The following is a 23061-nucleotide window of genomic DNA, read 5'->3' on the forward strand; positions in this document are numbered from 1 at the left end:
TAACAGCTTTTAAAAGTTTCAAGGCTCATAGCATTTGGCTCAGAGGTCCCAGAGAGACTTTAGAAAGAACAGCGTCAAGACAATATGGACACACATATGTTCTGAATCTCAAGCTAATGTCCAGGAAAGACCAAAGCTCCAGAAAGAGCTTACCATACAAAAGCAGAGAGACATAATTCTGAATGTCATGACACCGCCAGGGACTGACCAACGCTCCAGAAAGCACTTTAGGATAACAAGCAGACAAACACGAGTCATGACTCTTGAGACAATGTCTGGAACAGACCAAAACACCAGAAAGAGCTTGAGGACACAAATCAGATAAGTTATCCCTGAATCTCAAGACAATAGCTAGGACAGCCCAGAACTCCAGGTAGAGCCACAGGACAGAAAACAATGAGACAAAATCCCTGACTCTCAAGATAATGTATGTCAAGGACAGACCAATGCTCCAGAAAGCTCTTCGGGACACAAAGCAGAGAAGTCTTGAATCTAAAGACAATATCCCAAACAGACTAAAACTCCAGAAAGAGCTTCTGGACACAAATCAGAAAAAAAAAAACACTAGACCTGAATCTCAAGGCAAGCCATACCAAAGCTGCAGAAAGAAGAAACAGCTGAAGTCTGGAATCTTATATTTGCTCCCTTGGCAAGCAGATTAATGTCATTTTCCTTGTGCTTGTAAAACGACAATTGTATGGATCTCTGTATTTCATTCCAGTCTTGGAACTGATATTTTGCTCTTTTGTACTTCATTTTCATGGCGTTAGATGACTGCATACGGTGTCTGATGATACCAATCTGCAAATATGTAGCCCGTCTAAAAATGTCTAGCCTGTTCATTGAGTTGAGGGACAGCTAACAGCTCTCCCTGGTTTACATCCCACCATGTTTTTGCTGCCCTTTTTTTTCCCCCACCTTGTAAAACCCCAAGACCTCAATCAATCAAGATCTCGACTGCGGTTGACTTTACCTCTCTCGAATTTATGTCTTTGGAAAAAAAAAAAATAACAAGATTATTTTGACGAAGTAAAGGAGTAGAAAGTACAGATATGTTTGCCCAAGTTGGTCGTAAAAGAAAATGTCAGAAACATACTCAAATAACTGAAAAATATCCTTGAGTACAGTAATGAAATATTTGTACGTGGTTACTTCCCTGATCTTAATGTGCAAGCGTCGGTGCTGGTGCTTTCCGAGTGGTATTACAGGGAGGCTCTGTGACATGAACTACTTTTTTGCCTCATCGCCCTTGTGGCCAGTCAGGGAGCGTGAAAGCAATAACCCGTTGGCTGCACTGCATCCAGTGCCCGAGCTTAAGTGATCAATTAAACGCACAACTTTGACAGTCTGATGGGATGAGATCACAAGCGCATGTGGATCTCCTTGTGCAATTGAAGCCATCCATAGCCAAGTATGTCAACGTCTGATTGGTTTCACGAGCTTGAAATGACGGACAACCGTTCCTATCACAATATGGCTGCCTTGCTAGCATAAATATGACAGCCATGTAGTACAAGAAACCATATTTGAAGCTTATCCAGGGATGAAATGTGTGCAATCTATTCCGCCATTCCTTTCTAATTAATTTTTCCTCTTAAGAAATAATGGATTCGGACTGAATGCCTCCCAGATTTTAAATTTAAGCCAGCATACAATTTTTAAATACCAGTTTTAGAATAGAGGATGGTGAACCTAAAAACGATCAAGCATGTAGTGAACTTTACGTTTAATGAGTAGTACTTGTTTAATGGTCGTCATTTGTAAACCAACCCTACAATCATCTGTCCTTTCTCCAAACCACTTCCTGGTGTTCTTTTAGTGGATTCACGTTGTGGCTAAAGCTACAGCAATTTGCCTTCGTTGTCTTTGTGTATATGAAACCACATTAAGGATTCTTATGGTATAGACGTCCGTTGCTGGTAGTTACGGTACATCGAGAATTAACACTGACTTTTTCTCAATACAATGACTCGAACTTGGGTGTTAGAGAAAAAAAATGATTGTATATATTTTATATTATATTTTTATATATTTTTAAATATTTATTTTTAGTATATTATATATATTTTCCTAGAAACTATTGCAATAAACAATAGTATCGTTATTGTTGATGTTTTTTTAAATGCTACTGATTTAGTGTAGCGCAAATAATATTATTATTATTATTATTGTTAATATATTAATAATAATAAATAATCCATCCTTTTGAAGTGCATTTAACTATACATTTGTGACATGTGTGTACTTTTTTTCTTCTTCCTACATCTATCATATGTGTTGATATTCAAACAGTCCATAAAGTTATTTTGAAAATACTTTGGAATAAGACCTGTCACTCGTTTTTGATGAGCACTTAAGTCTACTATACTACTCTATTTTAATGTTGGTCCTAATGTTCGTACTTGGAGAGGAACTGTTGTTTTTCAGGCATTTGTAAACCACTGCTGTACAGTATTTATTATTCACTGAGATATCTGGAAAACTCCCATGAGAAATGTATTGCTGTGCAGGTAGGTGCCTTCCGAAACAAGAAAAAAACGTGCATGTGCTTTGGCACGGTTGAATATGGTACAGTGTGAGCTGTGGACAAATGGGGAAAGGGGGGAACTGGGGGCAACTGGCTCTAATGGATCTACTTTAATAAAGGAAGAATGTGTATGATGAATGAGACAGTACAATGTAGGCCATTAAGATGACATTTTCTGGGCTGAAATCCTTCGCCCTCATTGTCACGTCTCATAGGCGATGGCAGAGGCTGCTTCTCTCCGTCTTGCGCCTTCTCCAGCACTCAGCGGCTCTGCTCCTAATTGTGGCAGGAACGAACATCATCGGCGAGACTCCTTCTATTATTCTTCATTTCATCCCGCAGACACCCGAACGAAAACAGCTACGCTAGTTTTTCGGCGCGCTCCATTTTCCACGGCGAACAGCCACAAGCTCTAAAAAGCAAAATGCGCCGTCATCACTCAGGAATCCAAGAAATACCAAAAGGGCCTGAGTTTTATTACAGCGCAAACAATTGCGGGAGATGCGTATTTTTTAATCGGGAGGGAATGACAGCAGCTCGCAGGAATGAGTGGTGTGAGAAAGGGGAAATATCTGCCACCTGGGGCAGCATGAGTTAGTGGTTGGCATGTCTGGCTCAACATTTTGAAGTTCGGGGTTCAAATCTCGGCTCAGGATTTCCTGTGTGGAGTCCCTGTACTTTGTGTGGGTTTTCCTCCAGTACTCTGGCTTTGTCCAACACTCCATAAACATGCATTTTACTCTAGATCAGGGTTTCTCAAATTTTGGGGTTCATTCTTTCACCAGAAAAAAACAAAAGTTTCCATTCTCTCAGCAAAGGTAAGTTTTAAGAAATCATCCACTTTGCCTAAAATCCAGATAAAGTAGCTTTTTGTGTAAATAAACATATCATGCAAATCCGTGTCTTTGATGCTAATATTTTTTCTTCCGTGACACCTCTAACATTTGAACAGTCGTTTCATTCTATAAAATGAGCTAATTCAACATTTATGAATGGCTTTTGATTGTAAAATAATAATGTATCTAGTCAAATACAAACTCTGCAGTGATGCTAACTCCCCATTACGGTGACTTCATCATCCACATCATATTTCAAAGGTCGTTGTTGTAGGGTTTTTTTTTTTTTTTTCAATTAACGGATTAATATAATCTGCTTGTGACCTTCAGAGGGAGGTTGGGTGTCAAGTTTGACGGGCAAAACATGCCTGTAGTGAGTAACACACATTATATACACACAGTATATTTAATATCCCTGTTGTGTATGGATTATTGTATTATGTTTTTGCCAAATTATTCGACAAATACATATTTGAACTGCTCCAGATGATGTACGTGGCATAGTTATTATGTTGCATTTTTGTGTAGAATTGATGGCCTCTAAACTTTCTATACTGTAACCGCAATCTGTTAGTTAGTGGTATTAAGAAGTGGATTAAGTCTGATGAGTCTTTACTGATGGCCAAGTTAACAAATAGCGGTACGTGGTCCACCACTATATGGAAGTGATCTGAAGTGCAATCATCAGGTTACAGCTAATTTCTTGGTTCTCTGCGCCAGTCTTCTCAAGTGATTGAGACAATGTGTATAAAAATATTTTCTGAAGTCAATTTCCCCTATAGATGCCCTTTCCTCCAGTCTCGGTAACCGGATCCTGCTTTAATAACGTTTTGTAGCAAGGGACAAGGCTGTAAGCGATTGTCCCAGTGACCACAACAAAGGCGAAACAAGGAAAGAGGGTGAAGGGAAAGAGTGTAACCCCTGGCTCAATATGGAGCCCAAAGATCAATGGCTTCCAGAGCCTCCCCCGGCTTAACGGTTTTATCGGAAGCATCTGCTTGGATCCCTACCGCAACAAGCTGGTAGGACACAGCAGGGATCTCGACGAATGTCACACTAATAGGGCAAACATCGAGATGTCTTGATCTCGTTAATGCATCGGTTCTCAAACAAAGGTCCCTGAAACCTCCAGGGATCCGCGAACTGTAGCTTGGTGGTTTTAGTACACTTATTTTCACTTTACAAGGACTTTGGGATTTTGAGGGGGTCCTCAGAAAAAAGATTTAATCCACACAGAGAAGACAGGAAATAAACAGTCACAATGGAAGTGTTTTTTTTTGTTTGTTTTTGTTTGCGGCCAATGCTAACGAGCCATGTGTTCATGAAGTGGACCCGCTAGGTGTGTGTGCTCTCAAGGAAGGCTGCTAAAGTCAACACATGGAAGTGGCATCGCTACGGTAACCATTAACCAATCCCCGCTTTGTGATACCCGGCTAATATGAGGGCAGGTGACACCTTGATAGATTGCACCGAAAAAAGGTGGGAAATAAAGTGAGCGGTTAGAAAATACATAAACGGGTATGGAGAACATTTAGAATAAAATCTGTATTATGAAACATGAGCTTTTGAGATCTGCAATATGCACGCCGGGCCAATAGTTGGCGATGCAATATATAAAATCGAGGGTTTATAAGCACAAAAACAATGACGTTGCTCTGTTCCTTCCTTCTTTCTTTTTTTTTTCGTGTGGATTTGCTCAAACATGCCCAGATTGGATACTTTTCATTGATGATCGTCTTTGACACAGAAGCAACTGTTTACAAAGGTTCATTGCAGAATCCCATCGTCACGTTAACGAAGGGCCAAAATGACTTCTTTTTTTTTTTTCATGTGTTTTTATTAAAACCATTAATTTGACACCTATGGGTAAAATCTTGGTTGATCACACAATTTTGTGAAACTAATGAGTGCCATTTAACAAAAACATATATACATAACATACATACAGTACGTTCAAAAGCAAAACAATCAGAACAGCCAAATGAAAGTGAACTTTCTCTTTATGCGCTTTGACCCCTACAGACAACACCTGAGGACAGCTCAAGGTGTCCACGCTGAGGAGTGATAGTGACACGGCAAAAGCCCGAACAATGAAAGCTCAAATAGTGTGTTGGGTGTTAGTTATGTAAGGAAAACTGTCATTGCGTGCTGTCGTGTTGAGCCACAAAGCACATAAAGTATCAACTCTTAGGTTGTGGTCCATTTAAAGTAGACAAGCATTTTTTTTTTTAGCTTTTAATTTTGCCAGGGTTGTTAACAACAATCTTCTCTGTGGCATGTCAAATTTAAAGACATTTATTTTCACTTAACAACAGTTTTACTTTTTGTTACACTCCCAAGGAATATAAAAATATGTTGTGCTCCACCAATTCTCCGTCACTACTATAAATAGTAACCTATGATTTGTCAATAAAGTTGTTGTAAATGCACCTCTTCAGAGGAGCTAGTACTCCTTGCACACTCTGAGAATGAGAGCACCACTGACACCTACTGTAGTGAATGTGCAAATACACTTTATTCTAGTACGGCAAAAAAAAAAAAACATGTTCGCTGAGGTATTACCCTTATTTGAGGGACGAAAAGTAGTGTGTTGCTTACTCCAGGCAAGTAAAAAAAACAGATACTAATCTCAGAGGTGTACTGGCCGGTCCATCAGTATCATAGTCCGGTGTAAAAGGTGATCTGAGGTCACCATAGCAATGACACAGGCTGCTCCTTATTACAAGCCAATGAAGTGTCACATCCTTTCAAAGCTGTTATTTTAAGGTCAAATTCCCACACATTGTTGCTTTAAATGCCGTTCATTTGAGATGCATTAAATGGGGAACATGTGGCAATAAAAAAAAAAGTCAAAACAAAATCATGATAAACATTCAAAAATGGCTAGCTTTTTGCTTCCAGCAAACGTAGCTTTTTATCGAAGTTTTACGCGGCCATATTTTAATTTGACTCTGACTCATTGCATGTGTTTCCCCCCACTGAATAAACAATGTGCTTTTTATCCTCATGAGGATGAAAATTGTGACAAGTGAATGGCTGTAGAGCGATTTAGGTGTCCATCATGTTGTGTGTCATGTGGTTGGATGTGTTTCGCCGTGGTATGCATCCACATGAGCTTTACTGACTGAGTCAGTGCACACTGAATTTTCATGAGTACACCTCAGCTCCATATTACCGAGTGGGACGGATCCACTGTGTACTCTGGCAAGAGCTTGAGCTCAGTAATGACTGTAAATGGTTGCTTTTCAAATGTGTAAGTTATGGGAGGACACACTTGTGTGCTTTGTGTGTATGAGCCCCCCACCCCCCCCCCACCCCTCCTCCCTCCTTCTGGACTGTCTGTCAACCTCAACCTCAACAAGGCTTCTGCATCACATGCATTATAGGACCCCTGAATCAGTGCAACATTTAAAGTCAAACAGGTGTTATTTGTTTTTTATTCTTGAATTTCCATCTTATGAGATACGGTGCTATTTATTATGGTAAGCCATCTTAAGTTCGGATTTTACTATCTGACTCTGGTTGGAAGATTCAGGAGGTGGGTTTTAACTCAAAATGTAAGGAGTTGTCCTTGTTTGGATGTTTTGGCATCCTTTCCTGACAGTAATACTCGGGAGGCAGCTGTGCAGTGAAAGGGCATTGTTCAAGGTGCCGGCTGGTGCTAAATTGTGCTGTATAGGTCTGCCATCTGTTGGACTTGAGCAAAATGTCACTTTGTGATGCAGAGGAGAACTGCTTTTCAGTCCAATAGGGATTCACATACAAGCAAGGCTTAATTTGTACCTTTGTACGTTCTCTTTTTTTTTTTTTTATCTCATTCAGCTATGCGCAATTGAATGAAAATAGGGAATCCAATATTTACGATCCAAATCAGGCCATCGTCAAACACGGGTTGGGCCTTGTACTTGTAACATAAATATCCGTTACTCTATAAAAAAAAAAAAGATAATAAAAAAAAATCCCTTTATTAGGTCATCAATTAAATATATATAGCCACTTACTTAAACAGACAATCGGACTAAATCGTAATTATAGAGTTTAAACCCAGTTGAACAAACATTCAAAAGGTGCCAACGAAAGTGTTGGGAAGGACGTAAAGCATTACAAGGACTCCTTTTATTTTGTAACGCGTTGTGGTAAAACAAGTAGGACGCCAGGAAATAGGAGTCAATCTTGGGGCCCTAGCTAGGGGAGGATCCCAGATCCTCAGTACCAGGAGGCCAGACCACCGTCGCAAAAGCAGGGCCATGCCTCTATCCATACAGCAAGTCATCAGGCCCAATTGGAGTTGAGTCAGAGCAGACCAGCTCGCTCCTGGCTCGGGATAAAATATCTGATTGAAGATGAGGATTGGGATCGGGATTGAACCCCCCCCCTCAGTCCAATCCATGCAGAATGCGAGTTTGTTCTGTTTTGCCCCACACAGACTGGATGATGGTCAACTGCAGCCGCTAATTGTGGTTTCTATCAGTTTTACGGTGGGCTGTCGTCAGAGAACAAAGAAATCCTTCTCTGGACTCTCGTATTCCTGAAATAGTTTGCTTTTGCCAACAGGGAATTATTTTCATGATGAGTTACAACAAAGTATCTGATTGGTGTTTATTGCATTATCAAATATACTGTATATAGCAGGGATGTGATTTTTCCGCTAATTCGCGGAATTCCGCTTTTTTTATCTCCCCCCCCAAAAAAAAATCCGATTTTTTTTTTTTTTTTTTAAGTAGTTCATTGTGTATGCACATGACTCCGACAGATAACATCTTCTGCTATAACAGACATTTGTGGTATGCTCTAATATGAGTTACTTTTCATTTGGTCATGATACAATTATTTGTTCATGAAATTTCAACTCTTCAGCATTATTTATGTGTTAACTTAGTAATCACATTAGTTAGATATGATGATATTCTCAGTGATAGTTTTTAAAAGCAAAGGCAGTCCAATGTTTTTGAATGTGACTGATGTTGAGTTGACTAAAACTGCCATTTTATATGGGATAGTTCAATATACATTGAAAATTTATGCTGTTGTTTTGTCTATTTCTTTGTCATGTGAGTGCATTGAAAGTACTTAAAAACACGGAAAACCCATGAGCTCCGGGGGGCTCCGCCCCCAGACCCCCGGCTAAATTTTCAGATAATTTCACTTTGGTCAAATCACATCCCTGATATAGCCATGGAAAAATGGAAGGAAAAAAAAACAGGACCTGGCGAAATTATGTAATATATAAAAACGCTGGAAAACAGACTCGTTAGGACCTAAAGGGACTGGTTTTCTGATTCACTTCTGTAATGATTATTTTTGGTCTTAATATATATATATATATATATATATATATATATATATATATATATATATATTTTTTTTTTAACTTTTTTTTTGATGATAATTGAAAAAGTTATGATGTCATTTTGAACTAGTGGTTGTCATGTCTGCTTCACAGTTCTGAGATCCAGGGTTGGGATCTCATCTGTGCGTTCCTGATCTACCCATGCTTGCATGGATTTTTCTAAAGGATGTGTTTTCGGTTCACTGAAGGCTCTAAAGAATCCGTATGTGTGAATGTGAATGCAATGTTTATGGTGGGTTAGAAGCTGTCGAACCAAGTTTCATCCAGGTATTATGCATTTGGCAGAAATTCCGACCTGTCCTTAAATGTTGTACGTTACGATTTGTACACATATTTCCCGGGATAAAACCTTAGCAATAGCAAAATTAAGACTAATTGGACTTCATTAAAGGTCATCTATTTTCTGGATTTTCACTTGAAGTCAACTCAATTGTCTTCATGTTATTTCCTGGTTTCGGCTTTGGATCATTGCAACGTATCAAATAATGAGGCTTTTCAGACCCTCTTTCATGTCAACCACAGGGCTGACCCGCAGCCCTCCCATTTCCTGCAAGGAGGCGAACCCTCTTCAGAAGAGTCCTAAAATCCATCACAGCTGACGGCCGCGCAGGTCGGGATGTACGCGCCTCCCCTCTATTGTCTTTGAAGCATCGGCAGGCTTCGGCCGCAGTAATGATTACAGCCTCGTCGTTACGCCGCCGCGACTGATGTTTGACGGGAAGAAGAGGACTTTTGCTTCACTGATGAACGTAATTAGAAATGTGCTTTCCTGCTACATCTGACCAAGCTGCCACCTCGTTTCTCATCCCTCGCAAAGAAAGACTTTCCCGGAAATCCTATCTCACCACAAACGTGTCCGTACGCACGCTTGGACTATCTGGTACGGATGCTTCTTACGTCCTCGGAGAGGGCGCTTGGAGGCCAAGCTATTGAGCCACCTCTTTACCGGCGGGCAGATATCATTTGGCGCCAAAACAAACAGAATGTTCCAAATGTCGCCATGGAAACTGACGTTCCACAGACCGCCGGGAATAAAAAGTCCACCGGGCCCAAGATAGTACTGTTTGCTTGTTTCTGTTTGTTGGCTAATATTGACACGTCTGAACGATCGTAATCGAGTTTCCTGTCGTCGTAATTCCGACTATTGCACAAGTTGTAAAGTTCTCGAACGTGAACCCATTCCCAAGGCGGATTTGTTCATATCATCCTTTTGAAACTGAAATGGTAAATATGAGACAAGAAGGATGGACGTAATAGCGGAGACCTTGAAGCGTGTGTAACATACTGTATCACCAAGAGGGTGGTCTTTTTGAGGAAGAATATTTAAGTATATCCCTCAATCCATTTTCTACCGTTTTTCTTCATTCGGTTTCCGGGTGAGCTGGACCCTATCCCAGCTGACTTTGGGGGGGGGAAAGGCGGGGTACATCCTCAACTGGTTGCCAACTAATCGCAAGAAAACAACTAACAGCCGTCACACAAACCTACACAGTAAATTCTGTAGAGTGAATTTGACTCTATTTACAGTGGGACAAAGTAGACCTAGTTTTACAGTATTATTTACACTTGGAAGAGTAAAATAAAGAATTGGGGGGAAAAAAAGTCACTTCAACGGTTGAGGAACAAACTCACAACCTTCAGCTTGGGAGACAGCCGATTTACTCCCTGAGCTACGCAGCTCGTGCTGTGTTAGTATATCGCTCATTTCAACTGGAATCTTCCCAACTCCAAGAGCAAAAACCTCTTTTGGACTCTTGGAGTTTTTGGTTTCCTCTTGGAGATAAGCAAACAGTAGGAGGAGCATATCTCAGGTGGCAGTGTGGCACTCTCCCATCCGAATGTCAACCCTTGAGTGACTTTTAGTTATTTATTTTCAAATCTTTGTTTTACTCTCTTCCAAGTGTAAATATTAGCCTACTCTGAAACTGAGTCTATTTGGTCCCTCTCTAAATAGAGTCAAATTTACTCCACAGAATTTACTGTGTGCTATAAGACGACGAGCTAGGCTGAGCTATTTTAAGATTTAAAAACTAAGCTAAGTTTTGAACTCTGATCAACAATGCGATTGATTGAGACAAAACTGTATGTAAAATAGTGTTTATTTTATAGAAAAAATACAAAAAAAATCCCAAATGTATCAAAATAAAAAGTGAATGAAAACAAAGCTTATAATGTAACATTAACAGCCTTTCAAAGACATGACTTTTTTCATTCTGAAGACTCCCATTTCATTTTCATAGCATACATTTTCATCTTCTGTAGCTCAATTTTGCCAGATATAGCACAGAAGTGCGACTCTGGGCTGAGCGTGTCACCAAACCAAAAGTGTGGCAGCTGGTAGTGTTTCAACTCAAAAACTGTCACAAGTAATTAAAAGCTTTAAACTCTCCTCTGCCCTGACATTGACCTTAGCATTGATACGTGTAGCATTAGCCATGTATTCAGTGTTGACAGCAAATCAACTGAGGGAGGGGAACTCTCAGAACCAGAACTCCGACACAAAGACGTAAACGTTGATGATGTTCTGACCAGAGTCACCTTGGACTGTCAGATTGCGCATGGACAGTTTGAGTATCGTCGTCAACGGGCCAATCAGCGCCTTCACCTGCCGGACGACACCTAGACCAGATAAAAACAAACACAAAGATAAAATATGGATGAGAAATGTTACCATAACATCACATCACAGGACTTGAACTCCTATGCTTGGTCGACAAGGGCTGGCTGGGGGAATACATTTTGATTTATTTTTAGTGCTGCCAAAAACGTATAAAAACGTTTTATTTTAATTATTGGCATAGGCCCAAATACGTATTTATACGTTTTTTTATGTGTGTGGTTTTTTTTAATGCTAGAGCATACAGAAGGCTTTGATGCAGCCTCTGACCTGAAGAGGTCGTGTAAAGCAATGGTAGATCAGCCAGGGACATGTTGCAACAAGCTCTTTTCCCCAATGTTTTAAACAAGTTTGTGAATAACGATGAAACTTTGCTATATTCTAATGCTAATTGCTGCAAACCGGAAACAGATCAAAATATAAAAAAAAAATCCCTGACGAAAAAAAAAATCATCTTTCTTTTTGGTAGGTTTTTATAGCAATAGAGCACAATATTCTGTGGGCCTTGCAAAATCCAGTCAAAATCCAGTAAAACAGCCGGAAGCAAAGGGAATTAATTTGCTTCGGTGTAAATGGCTGGGAGTGAATGAGTTAAAAATGAAAACCGATTATTTGATTTGGCACCCCATAAGCACCTGTACATGTCACATGCATGAGAGACTCTCCTTAACTCATTCGCTGCCATTGACGCCTATAAACGTCAAAAATCCATTTGAAATATTTCTATTACTTAAATTTTTTTTTCCACTTTTGTTAAGAGTATGAAAACCAAAGAATTTTTTGTAATCTTTAAAAAAAAAAAAAAATTTTTAGAAAAGATTAAAAAATTAGGGGCGCCAGGGGATAATTTTTTTTAAATTGTAATTAATCGCATGACTTCAATAGTTAACTCACGATTAATCACACATTTTATATCTGTTCTAAATGTACAATATTTTTTTTTCTTGGTTTTCATAAAACAAAATGGGTAAACTAATATGAATAGTTCAAATGAATTTTTGACGTCTATAGCCGTCAATGGCAGTGAATGAGTTAACATGCTAAGTTTAGCTTCTGAGTTCAGTATCACTTCGATTTAATTCCTTGGACCAATTATTGTACTCCTTTCCGATTAAGACAGGGTTTTGGCACCATCTTGTGTCATCTTAGAAACTGCACCAAAAACACCTTTTGCACAGAAATGATAGGCACCACAGAAAAAAAAAAAGTGAATTGCAATTATGCGGGGATTACTGCATTACTGTACCACAGAACATCGTAATATTATGTGACTGCCGCGGCATGACAGCAGAAGCCATCACACACTAATTCTTCTCCCTCTCCTCTTCCCGAGGGGGCACCATCGCTGTGGCCCACCAGGGTAAATGAGTCCCATGTGTGTGTGACGGAGGGGAGCGGTCGCAGTCACGCGATACAGCTGCGGAGGCACTCCTCTGGGGATATATCTTTAACTAGAAGAGAGGCAAAGCTAGCAGAACTGCTGTCTCTACCACTCCGTCACTTTTCTTTTGCTCGCTAGTCCTTTGGGAGTGGGCGTGGGGGGTTCCGGGGGCACTCAAAAAGGTTGCCGAAGATTATCGTGATAAGCAGCCTGAGGAGTGTGGGATAGGGCCAATTCCTACCAGGGTTGCCACCGTGTTTTGCTGTTTTGGGATGACGTTGCCGTGGTGACAGTGGCGCGAGTGGAGCAGGACTGAGATTTTGTTGTTTCCAAGGCGTCAGCAACATTCATACAAAAAAAACTTCCACGAACATGGAATAAGATAGCAAATTTTGATCCAGAAAATTGTCAGCCATATAAGCCAGTCGAGGCACGCAATGTCATGGTTGGGAAGAGTCGGAGCAAAAAGCGCGCAATGAAGATGCCTAAAGCCTCATTTTAATCGAATAATATTCAAACCTAAGATGATTGTTTAAATGCTCCATATGAGAAATGTGGCTTGTGTTTGTGGTCTACAGAGTTTCAACGCCTGCCTCCCTTACAACAAAACTGCAAACCCCCCATAACCATCCATAAGTACCGATGAACACAGAGTGACGCTAATAAACGTCACTAGACTGGAAAATCGTGAACAAATTAAATTCGGTGATTTAAACCCGCTTACACACCGAGCGATTGACACTTGCAACTGAGACCTGTTATGTTCGGCATACATCTCGAGGCTCCACATATACCACAGGTGTCAGAGTCTGGTCCTCGAGGGCCTGAGTCCTGCATGTTTTTTGAGGTTTCTCTACTCCCAACACATCTGATGCCATGATCAGGATCTTTATCAGGCTCCATTCTTTGAATGGCGACAGAGACTCTCCACGCTTTGCTTTTGATCCACAATTACATATGAACACATTGTTAGGGTTAGCAATTGTGTTTAGGGGGTGGAGTTAGGGTTAGCGGTTATGGTAACGCTTTAGGGTTTGGAAAAAGTGATGTCCCAAAGGGGGATCCTAAGCCCATAAGGAATAATTGTTAATTTTAGGGGTGGGTTTGGGGGTTCAGGGTCATGTTAGGATCAGGGTTCAGATTTAGTATCAAGTTTATAAAAATGTGATGTTGGAAAGACAGAAAAATTGGGCTAATGCACATTGCATCGAATAATTCCCAATGAACATGTTTATCACCAGAGATTAAATGAAAAGAGCTCTTTGGCTTCTGGTCACTGTTTGAGAAACCATCGGAGAGCATACACAGGGATGTGATTTTTCCGCTAATTCGCGGAATTCCGCTTTTTTTTATCTCCAAAAATTTAAAATTTCCGTTTTTTTTTTGTTTTTGTTTTTTTTTTAGTAGTTCATTGTGTATGCACATGACTCCGACAGATAACATCTTCTGCTATAACAAAGACATTTGTGGTATGTTCTAATATGAATTACTTTTTTATTTGGTCATGATACAATTATTTGTTCATGAAATTTGAACTCTTCAACATTATTTATGTGTTAACTTAGTAATCACATTAGTTAGATATGATGATATTCTCAGTGATAGTTTTTAAAAGCAAAGACAGTCCAATGTTTTTGAATGTGACTGATTTTGAGTTGACTAAAACTGCCATTTTATATGGGATAGTTCAATATACATTGAAAATTTATGCTGTTGTTTTGTCTATTTCTTTGTCATGTGAGTGCATTGAAAGTACTTAAAAACACGGAAAACCCATGAGCTCCGGGGGGCCGCCGGCCCCCAGACCCCCGGCTAAATTTTCAGATAATTTCACTTTGGTCAAATCACATCCCTGCATACAACTAGTATACAAGTTTACTGCAACAGAGACCGTTCTTTGGACTGTTTGTCAGCCACATCCGAGATCAATTTTGTCTTACTCCTGTGCAGCAGTCAAGATGTCAAAGCAATGTAAAGCTCAGCATAGTGAGCCCTTAGGGATGTGTTAATAGAGCAGTCGCTGGTACATGGACAGACTGGAAGGTCAGGCTGTCCAAACACGACCACTCCAAAGAGGAGGCGGGATTTTTTTGGGAGGGGGTATGCGGTGCGATATTTTCAGCTCAATTGAACGTGAGTCAGAGTTACAGATCTCTCAAATGGCCCATGTGTCACTTTTGGCCAGCTTTGCCTCACTAGGGAATGACGTCACCCAAACGTAGCCGAGTGGGGAATCGCTCGCTTCTTTTCTTGGCAGTTGTGGGCCGCAGCAGCTGAGATGATAAAAAACGCATCATTATGTTTGACCGCAACTTTTGTACCACTGCAAGTGACCTTTGGAAAAAGCCAAGACCCTCAAGTAAAAGAGCAAAAAATAGACTCAACAATGTGCTGATGAGGTGAAAATGTGACTTAACTACATGGTTCAATCCTTATATCATCTTTTCTTGTACTAATACATCCTCAGAAATGCACACACTGACTGACCTCGATATTAGGCGCAACAGTACCATCTGATTAGAAGAGATGTGTCTCACATTAGGAATTTACAAAAATAACCGAACATTCAGAAACATGCAAATGAGTATATTAAATCCACCGTGTCAAAATAATTGTGTCATAGAATAATAAGTCAAAATATAACAAAAAGTTACAATTGTATGAGCACTGAAGTGAGCACTTCCGCCTTTCACCTTGTGTGGCCCCCACCCCCTTGCCATCCATAGCTGTGCCACAGCCAGCGGGATGATTATAAAAAATAAAATTATAACAATAGTAATTGATTTCTGCTTTGATTCAAAGGGTTCATGACTACACGTCCACCGAAGCTCAAAATCTATGCCCGTGCCCATCAAATTCACCAAATTCGTGTTAGACTACCTGCGCCAAAACTTAGATGTGGTTCGAGCAGGCCCAACAGACTTTCTGCCACCAAAATGTGAGATGTCAACCCACCGTCTATATACCGGACTGCCCAGCTGAGAGATACAAATTCCCCAACCTCACTGTGCTGGCTTGCGCAGCAGGAAAATCCAAATGCAGTAGTTTTTATACTCAAGCATAGCTGTGCCATCTACGAAAATTGACCCCCTGTAGATATCTAACTAGTTGAGTTAAAAAAAAAAATTGGGTTAGTCCAATAATTGGCCTGGCCGAATGTTACAGTTAACAAGCTACAGTATAAGTTTTCATAAAGTGCACCAGTGCTTGCAAATAGAAGAAATGATGTTACAGTTACTATACAACTTGAATAATATGACTTAAAACCAGAGAATGGATGAACAAAGAGTATGAATCAAACGTGCAAAGTGCGCCTGATAAGTTATCCGTGTTGTGAGTGATATGCCCCGTAACCGACTACATTGAATTCAAGTATGTGCTTTGTTATCACTTCATCTATACGCTGAAGTCAGGGACCACCCAAGAGAGGCCTTGTCTTGTTGTTAAAGGCTGCCTTGTTCGGAGGATAGGGCCCAGTGCTAATCTCCATTTAGGCAGACAGGTTATTCCTTAAGAGCTTGGCGCTCTCTGGCGGGCCGGCCGCTTCCTTGTCATGATTCATGCCAGAATGACATCCACCAGGGGTCGAGTTACCGCCCCTTATCTCTACGGCTGTCCTCAACTCCCCATCAAAGCGACCACGAGTCTGCGCCGCAATTTCCAGCCGCTCTGAAGTAGTCATGTCTCACACAGGAGGCTCACATTCCACCGGACGCTGCCGACTACCTGCACAGAGACAAACTGTCCACTTCCCCTTTCATTCACCTCACTGTCCGTTTCACGTGCTGCCAGCACCGCCGCCGCATGGCTAACCCCGTTTCATCTCTGCGTAGCTTATGAAACCGCACATGCACATTCCCACTTGCATTGCAAAAATGAAGGGAATTTTGCTGTGGCCTGATAAATGGAGGACAAACGTTGCATTGTTTCTTCCAAGACTGAAATGTCATGAATTAAAAAAAAAAAAAAAAAAAGAAAATTAAAAGACAGCGGTTGAGTAATGATACATACAAGCTCTTCCATTACAAATAATTACTCATGAAGAGGAGTCATTCCAGGGATGACTAACCCCCCCCTGTTTGGCTTTGCTTAGGTTCACGCATGATGAAGAGGATGAAAATGGACTTGTCCCGTGCAAATGACCCTCCACGAAACTTTGATTGATGGATGAAATCTAGCTAAAAGAATACTTGGCCAGAACTTGAGAGGGACACTGATCCCCAAAATGTATGTAAGACATTCTGTGTAAGACACTAAACCATCATACATGACAGCTGGGTGCTCCGGGATTCCACTTAAAGAGACAATTCGCTCAATGAGCAGATCCTGAAATGAAGAACAAACACCAAAGGCCTGATTTACTAAACTCCCAAATCGTGGGCATTAAATTGCTTATTCACAGATTCCACGTGCTGTTGATGGGTGTGATTTACTAAGATCACAATCGTTTACTGAGTTTCCAAACAGTGTTCACTAAAGTGTAAAATTCATGGAAACCAACTTATTTAAGTGACTACTTAGATTATTAACAAGTTATTGTCATGACTGTAACTTCTAAGTGATGGAATGGGAAGTGTTAGTGGAAGAGGCAAGCCAACATTACTATGCTACAAAAAAAGGAAACTATCACTCCAGCACGTTTATAAGGAACTGCAAGCAGACCTACAGTATGTTGTTGTTGTAAAGTTGACCAGGGTGTTCATTAGAGCTGTGCTGTGAGTGGGCAGTTGTGTTCCACCGAATGACCAAATCAACTCGAATGGTTTCCTCAATGCACTTTTGCCGAAAAACACATCATAGTCCTACAAATGAAAAATCCATCAATGCATCCATCCGGGTCGGGGGCCCGGCCGGGCACCACCCGAACAGGACGCTGGTTTCCCCCTTCCTATGGGCACACCACCTGTGGGAGGGGCCAAAGGTGTCGGGCGCGAGTGAGCTGGGGGTCAGTCAAGGGCGGAGACCCGGCTACAGAAGTTGGCTCTTGGGGCATGGGACCATAGAGAGATCACACTCCTCAGCCTCCCTGGTAAGGTCTAAATGAAAAATCCCATTTGATCAAAATGGTAAATGGAGCGCACTGATATAGCCCGTTATCTTGATCATGTGTTACAAAGTCATATTTCCTTATCTCATCCAAACCAGCCGGTGTGTTGATACAGCCTATCAACTGGATCTCTACAGTTGATTGCTAAATACTATAGTTCTCAGTCATCCTAGCTATTGTTATGCGTATACTGCAGGCAGTATTTAAATATGTGCTTATACAGTATGTTTAAATACTGTTCTTTGGGGGACCCCCTGGCTTCTATTTTTACTCATGAGAGGAGGATTAGTGGGAGTTCAGGTGTGCCTGTGTGGTTTACTGGCCTCTCTGTGAGCTACTAAGGCCCCTCACAGAGTTATTGTAGGGGGCCTCCCGGGGAGGTCAAGGGTGGCTAACCACTTACTGTCAATCATCCCATCATCAACTCTGTGCAAACATGCTCCTAATCCACTGTTAGTATGAATAATGCCTTCCTCCACTGTTTGTCTTTCCAAGTATGACGGGGCCAGGGATCTTGGCATTGGGAAGGATCTTACAGACCGGAATAGATGAGCGTAGACACAAAGGCAATAGCGGAGAGTAAAAGCGAAAGCTAACAGGTCAGACCTCTGCCAAGGCCAAATGGTTAACAGAAGCGAAAAGAAAATAAGTTGTTGTTTGTTTGCCCGTCCATCGTGGATGAACAGGGTACAAACTTCTTTACATCTTAACTGAGTTTTTAAAATGCGAAAGATCCCATACGAGACGAGCAAATGTGCTCTTCGAGTGTACACACGAAACAAGATCTCCACTTACAACACGTTGTATTACCAAGACTGACCTGTGAGAGGCAGCATAGTGCTACTTGGCATCCAGACTGCTAAAAATACAATGAAGAAAGAATAGAAGTAGTCAAAGGCAAGTCTTGCCTTCCTTTCTTGCAATTTGCAAGTTTAAATGTTTTTTGAAAGTATTTGGGGAGGGATGAAGCAAAATTTAGCAAACAATAACTAATCCCATGTCTCACACTAAAGAAATTGAGCTGAAATGGCCCATGAGCCGGCCTTTGGAAATCCACTTTGAGGCGGATCAGCATTGTGTTCACCTGAATGGTTTTTGTGTAGTCGACTCCTAGACCGTGGTTGTCACGGGTGTTGGTAAGTGTTTCTAAAAGCTGAAGGGCCTTTTGTGTTTGTACAGATGTCAGGGTCGTCGTCCCAAAGCGACAGCGCTGGGAGAGCCAGTGATGGATGACGGTGGGCTCGGAAAGAGCGCCGCCGCTGCGCTGACATCCAATCGCGTGCGTGCAGCCGACTTGTTTTAAGCAAGCGAGCAGAACAGAAAAGACCGGCAGCCAATCGAAGCCTTTGAGAAGCGCCGTTTTATGTTAGCAATGAATCCTGGGGATTCCTAATTGCCTCCTTTGTCCCATTTTAGAAACAAAGAAGGATCCAAAAATAACGGACAAAGTGAGCTTGATTTCATGCACTTGTTCATTAGTGGAGCCTCGATGTCTGCAACCGCTCCGCATCCCAGTGAGGCACAGGAGATACTGGAAACTGAGCTTCCTTAAGTGACACGTCAATGAGTCCAATACAGTGCTTACGTAAGCCGCCCCATCTGCGCTCCGAAGTGCCAGTTCGCTAAATCAAAGCAACATCCATCCGATATTTGGTGATGGGCAACTGGTGTCAACATGCGAGAGCTGCATCCAATAAGCATCCGACAGGGGCCCCGCACAAACAGGTCTTTCATGTGGTTGTCACTTTTAAGTGCTCGAATGTTCGGCGAGACACTGAGGACTTGCCTGGAGGAATCGGAACAATACATCCAACCACATGAAGCTAAGTGGCCAGGATTATTTCTTCTGCATGTATTTTTTTTTTTTTCCGCCGCTCTTTCCTTGATCTATTCAATTAAAATGTTTGGTGTTGTAGCAAATGTAAAACACTAGCAGGGATGATCACATCCCCTTAAAGACAATTCCTTCAAGAGACTTGCAGCTTTTGTGGAACATCAAACCTGAAATGACCCAAAGTTGAAAAATGTGGAATGCAATCCAATTTTTTGGGGGGGAAAAATAACTAGCATTTTCTCTAGGTGCCACAATTTACAGAACAGATCAGATCAATGTCATTATTCATCTTAAAGCTGATATTTTTTGCAGCTCAAACATGTAGGAAAGGGTTAGAACAATCTGTGGAATTTGATTGATAGTTGAGCAGTGTGAGGTTTCAATGGATTCAGTGGACATGCTCTCTCTGATAGCACAGAACGAAGCCTCATTTTATTTACTTTTATTTTAATCATTCAAATTTCACAGGGTTCTTAACAACACTGAACACTTGTTGGCATTGGCGTACAGTAGCTCGTAGGTTTTAGAGTCCCTACCCGTCTTGGCGGTTGATGTTTTTGTTTTTTTGGTGGACCCAATAAATTAAACATTATTGTGGCTCACGCCTGCATTGTTAAATGTTCAACTTTTAATACAGTGGGTCATAAAGACTGAACAATGGACTTAGAGGAGTACAAGTTCATCACAACGCCTGTAGGGGGAGCCATGGAACAAGCAGCATATACTTCAACGCCGATAATACAGGGCTCTGTCTTGAGCCAGTTAGCGCACATCTGTTTCTTCACAAGTGTACAAGACACATACATAGTTGTGTGCAGCCACAATAGAGCCTGAACCAGTCACATTCTCTCAAGACAGATGTGCATGCTGACAGGCCATCCATCCATCAAGGGGAGGAAGGCCTTCCACTACCCGCGGCCTGCAACTGAGCACACAAAGCAAAACAAACAAAGTGCCTAGCAATGTGTCATCCTTGGCCTCACGGCAGCCTTATCCTTAAGAGGCCGTGGCTCGCTTTATAGCAGATAAAGGATGAGTGTGGCCTTCACTGACACGGCAACTCAAATAAATATCAAATGTGCAATACCAAGCATCGTTGCTGTCCATGGTGGAAGGAATAGTTTTGCAAAAATCAACTATATTAAATCTTACTCCATTTTAACCGCAAGGCTATGAACGCCAAATATTTGGCGGGGACACAGAAACGTGCCTTTGTCTACTCGCTTCACCAACCACTATGAGGACAAGTCTCCGATGGCCACACGACCATGGATGACAGTTACATGATGCCGCCACACTGCAGTGACCGTAACGACCTGTATCACATTCACTTAAAGTCACATTTGCTTTTTGTCCCTTCTCAATAGGAACATGAGAATATGATTTCAAGAAAATACAGTGGAAACATTCCGAAATTGGTCCAAACTTCAAGCAATCAACTACAGCGAACATGAAGTAAGTTAAAGCATTTGGCTTCTTCTTGGGTTGTGCAATTAATCTAAATTCAATTACAATTCCTATTATACTCCACAATTAAAAAATCGTCATAATCGTAAACAAAAAAAATATATATTAATACTAATTTTGAGTCCGTTATATTTCAAAATAAAACAGTTTGCGAACTCGTTTTTTTAGGACGGAAGCTAACTAACTACATAGCTTGACATGAGTCGGACTTTTAAAAGACAAAAAAACGAGCTCAAAATAAATAAAAAATGACAAAATAACACTATTTAAACACCAAACGTACTTACCCGTGGTAGAAGTCCCAGAAATAATGTCCAAAAAGCGTATCGATGTGACGACAGGCAAGCATGACTATTGTTTATCAGTAGCGCTCTGTATACACGGTTGTTATTGCATGAACTCAACTGTCCGGCGTGAACCCGGGGAATCTTGTGATCTCACGGATGCAGGGGGACTGAAGAATTGTCAATGTACAATATTTCCCTTAAAATTACTCACAGAAGATTTAATTCAGAAAAAAAAAAATAACTTGGAGTGCTCGTGTGTGATGTGGCTAAGAAAATCCAGGCTAGACTTAGCTCTGTTTATTTCAACATTTTCCCCTCACACTATTGTACTACTTTCCTATGAAACAGGGATTTTGGCGCCATCTTGTGGTTTAACTCGAATAAGGGGGCTTACTGCTTTTATGACGCGGTTGATGTGTGGAAAAAAATGTTTTGAAATGAAAACAATTTGAAAGTAACAGACCTAATATGATTGCGTTACAATTTGGAGATTTGCCTGCAAATGCATACAATCCGATATGAATGCTTACAAAATGTGTCACCCACCCACATACACTCCGTTCTCCACACGCTTGATAATGTCAAAGGCGTTGTCCACGTTGCCCTCCAGGATGGTGAACTTGACGTCGTAGCTGCCCAAGCGGTAGGAGCCATAAGCCGACACCGTGGTTCTTAGGAAAACGATCTCTGTGGCCAGAAAACACGGAGAGAAAAAAAACATTTAGATCCATTACTGAAAGGTCACAGGAAGGCTCCAAAGGCCTCCAGCACATCCCCGCTTGTACTTTATGAGCAATGACAAGTCTCCCTCTCATGTTAACACACTCATAAACAGACTCCACATGCGGGCCAATTGCAGGCTGACGTGGTATGCCAGTGATTGCGCTGGTTACTTATTGCGAGCCAGAATGGCATGTAACACAACCATGCCGAAGAATTAAGGAACAGCGACTTTGGAGCAAAAGTGCTTCAACGATTGGCGGTCAGGGACACAAAAAAACAAATAAATAATATTAGTCATGACAACAGTGACACAAACTTTGTGTTGGGTTGAAATGTACGCCATGTAATAAACTAACAAAAACATGTTTTTACTGTTTCTTTTTTGAGGTTAGCCGTCAAGTTCCAAGAAGCTTTATGCACAAATTTGGATAGAGTCGTTTATCTAATCTTATTGTGATTGAGTCATAATATAACACAAATGGTAGCGTCAGGTCATCCTGGCGTCACCCTTCATGAAATCAGGAAATGTTGCTGACTAACAAACGGACAGCGCATTTGCGGCGCTCTGTGATCGATGTGGCGAGCCTTAAAAAAAAAAATGATTTGAAGCAGCATGTACCCTCCGGCCTCGTAAACTCTCTGAAGGTGGGCAGAGAGATAAAAGTGTTGGACACAGAGTGCGTGTCATCCATGATGCAGGCGACGTCATTGGGCAGGCAAGACTTGATACATCGTATTGGGTCGGAGCGTTCGAGCGGCGACGATCTGAAGGGCAAAACAAATACACGGGAAAACACACAAATACATCTATTGTCAAACAATTTGGAATTACTGCAGACCAAAATTTTGCACATCATGAGAACTTAGTTCAGTGAGTCTAATGCTACATTCGAGGACGGTCGGAAGTCAGACTTTTCCGACTTCAAACCAGGAAGTGTGTACGGGAACGCCCACTTGAACTCGGAAATTCTACTTGCAAAGTCGGCAAAAAA

General features: G+C 41.2%; 1 protein-coding gene across 1 annotated transcript; it reads right to left on the reverse strand.

Annotated features, from left to right (window-relative positions):
* Window positions 1–10794: 10794 nt before the first annotated feature.
* On the reverse strand, window positions 10795–23009 carry LOC144054127 (fibulin-1-like). The gene is made up of 3 exons (XM_077569236.1): window positions 22689–23009; window positions 21893–22033; window positions 10795–11332 (listed from the first exon to the last, which is right to left on the reverse strand). Exons 1-3 carry the CDS (start codon window positions 22924–22926, stop codon window positions 11193–11195), a joined length of 519 nt encoding a protein of 172 aa, XP_077425362.1. The 5' UTR covers window positions 22927–23009; the 3' UTR covers window positions 10795–11192.
* Between the last annotated feature and the right edge of the window lie 52 nt (window positions 23010–23061).

The sequence above is a fragment of the Vanacampus margaritifer genome, chromosome 6 (assembly GCF_051991255.1).
Source record: "Vanacampus margaritifer isolate UIUO_Vmar chromosome 6, RoL_Vmar_1.0, whole genome shotgun sequence".
Classification (NCBI taxonomy): Eukaryota; Metazoa; Chordata; class Actinopteri; order Syngnathiformes; family Syngnathidae; genus Vanacampus; species Vanacampus margaritifer.

Excerpts from the sequence above, each read along its gene's own strand:
- LOC144054127 (XM_077569236.1), bottom strand. The coding sequence starts at position 22,926 with ATGATGTGCAAAATTTTGGTCTGCAGTAATTCCAAATTGTTTGACAAT. Across the intron at positions 22,034-22,688 it reads AGAGTTTACGAGGCCGGAGG|AGATCGTTTTCCTAAGAACC; the intron begins GTACATGCTGCT and ends TTCTGGCCACAG. Across the intron at positions 11,333-21,892 it reads GGAGAACGGAGTGTATGTGG|GTGTCGTCCGGCAGGTGAAG; the intron begins GTGGGTGACACA and ends TATCTGGTCTAG.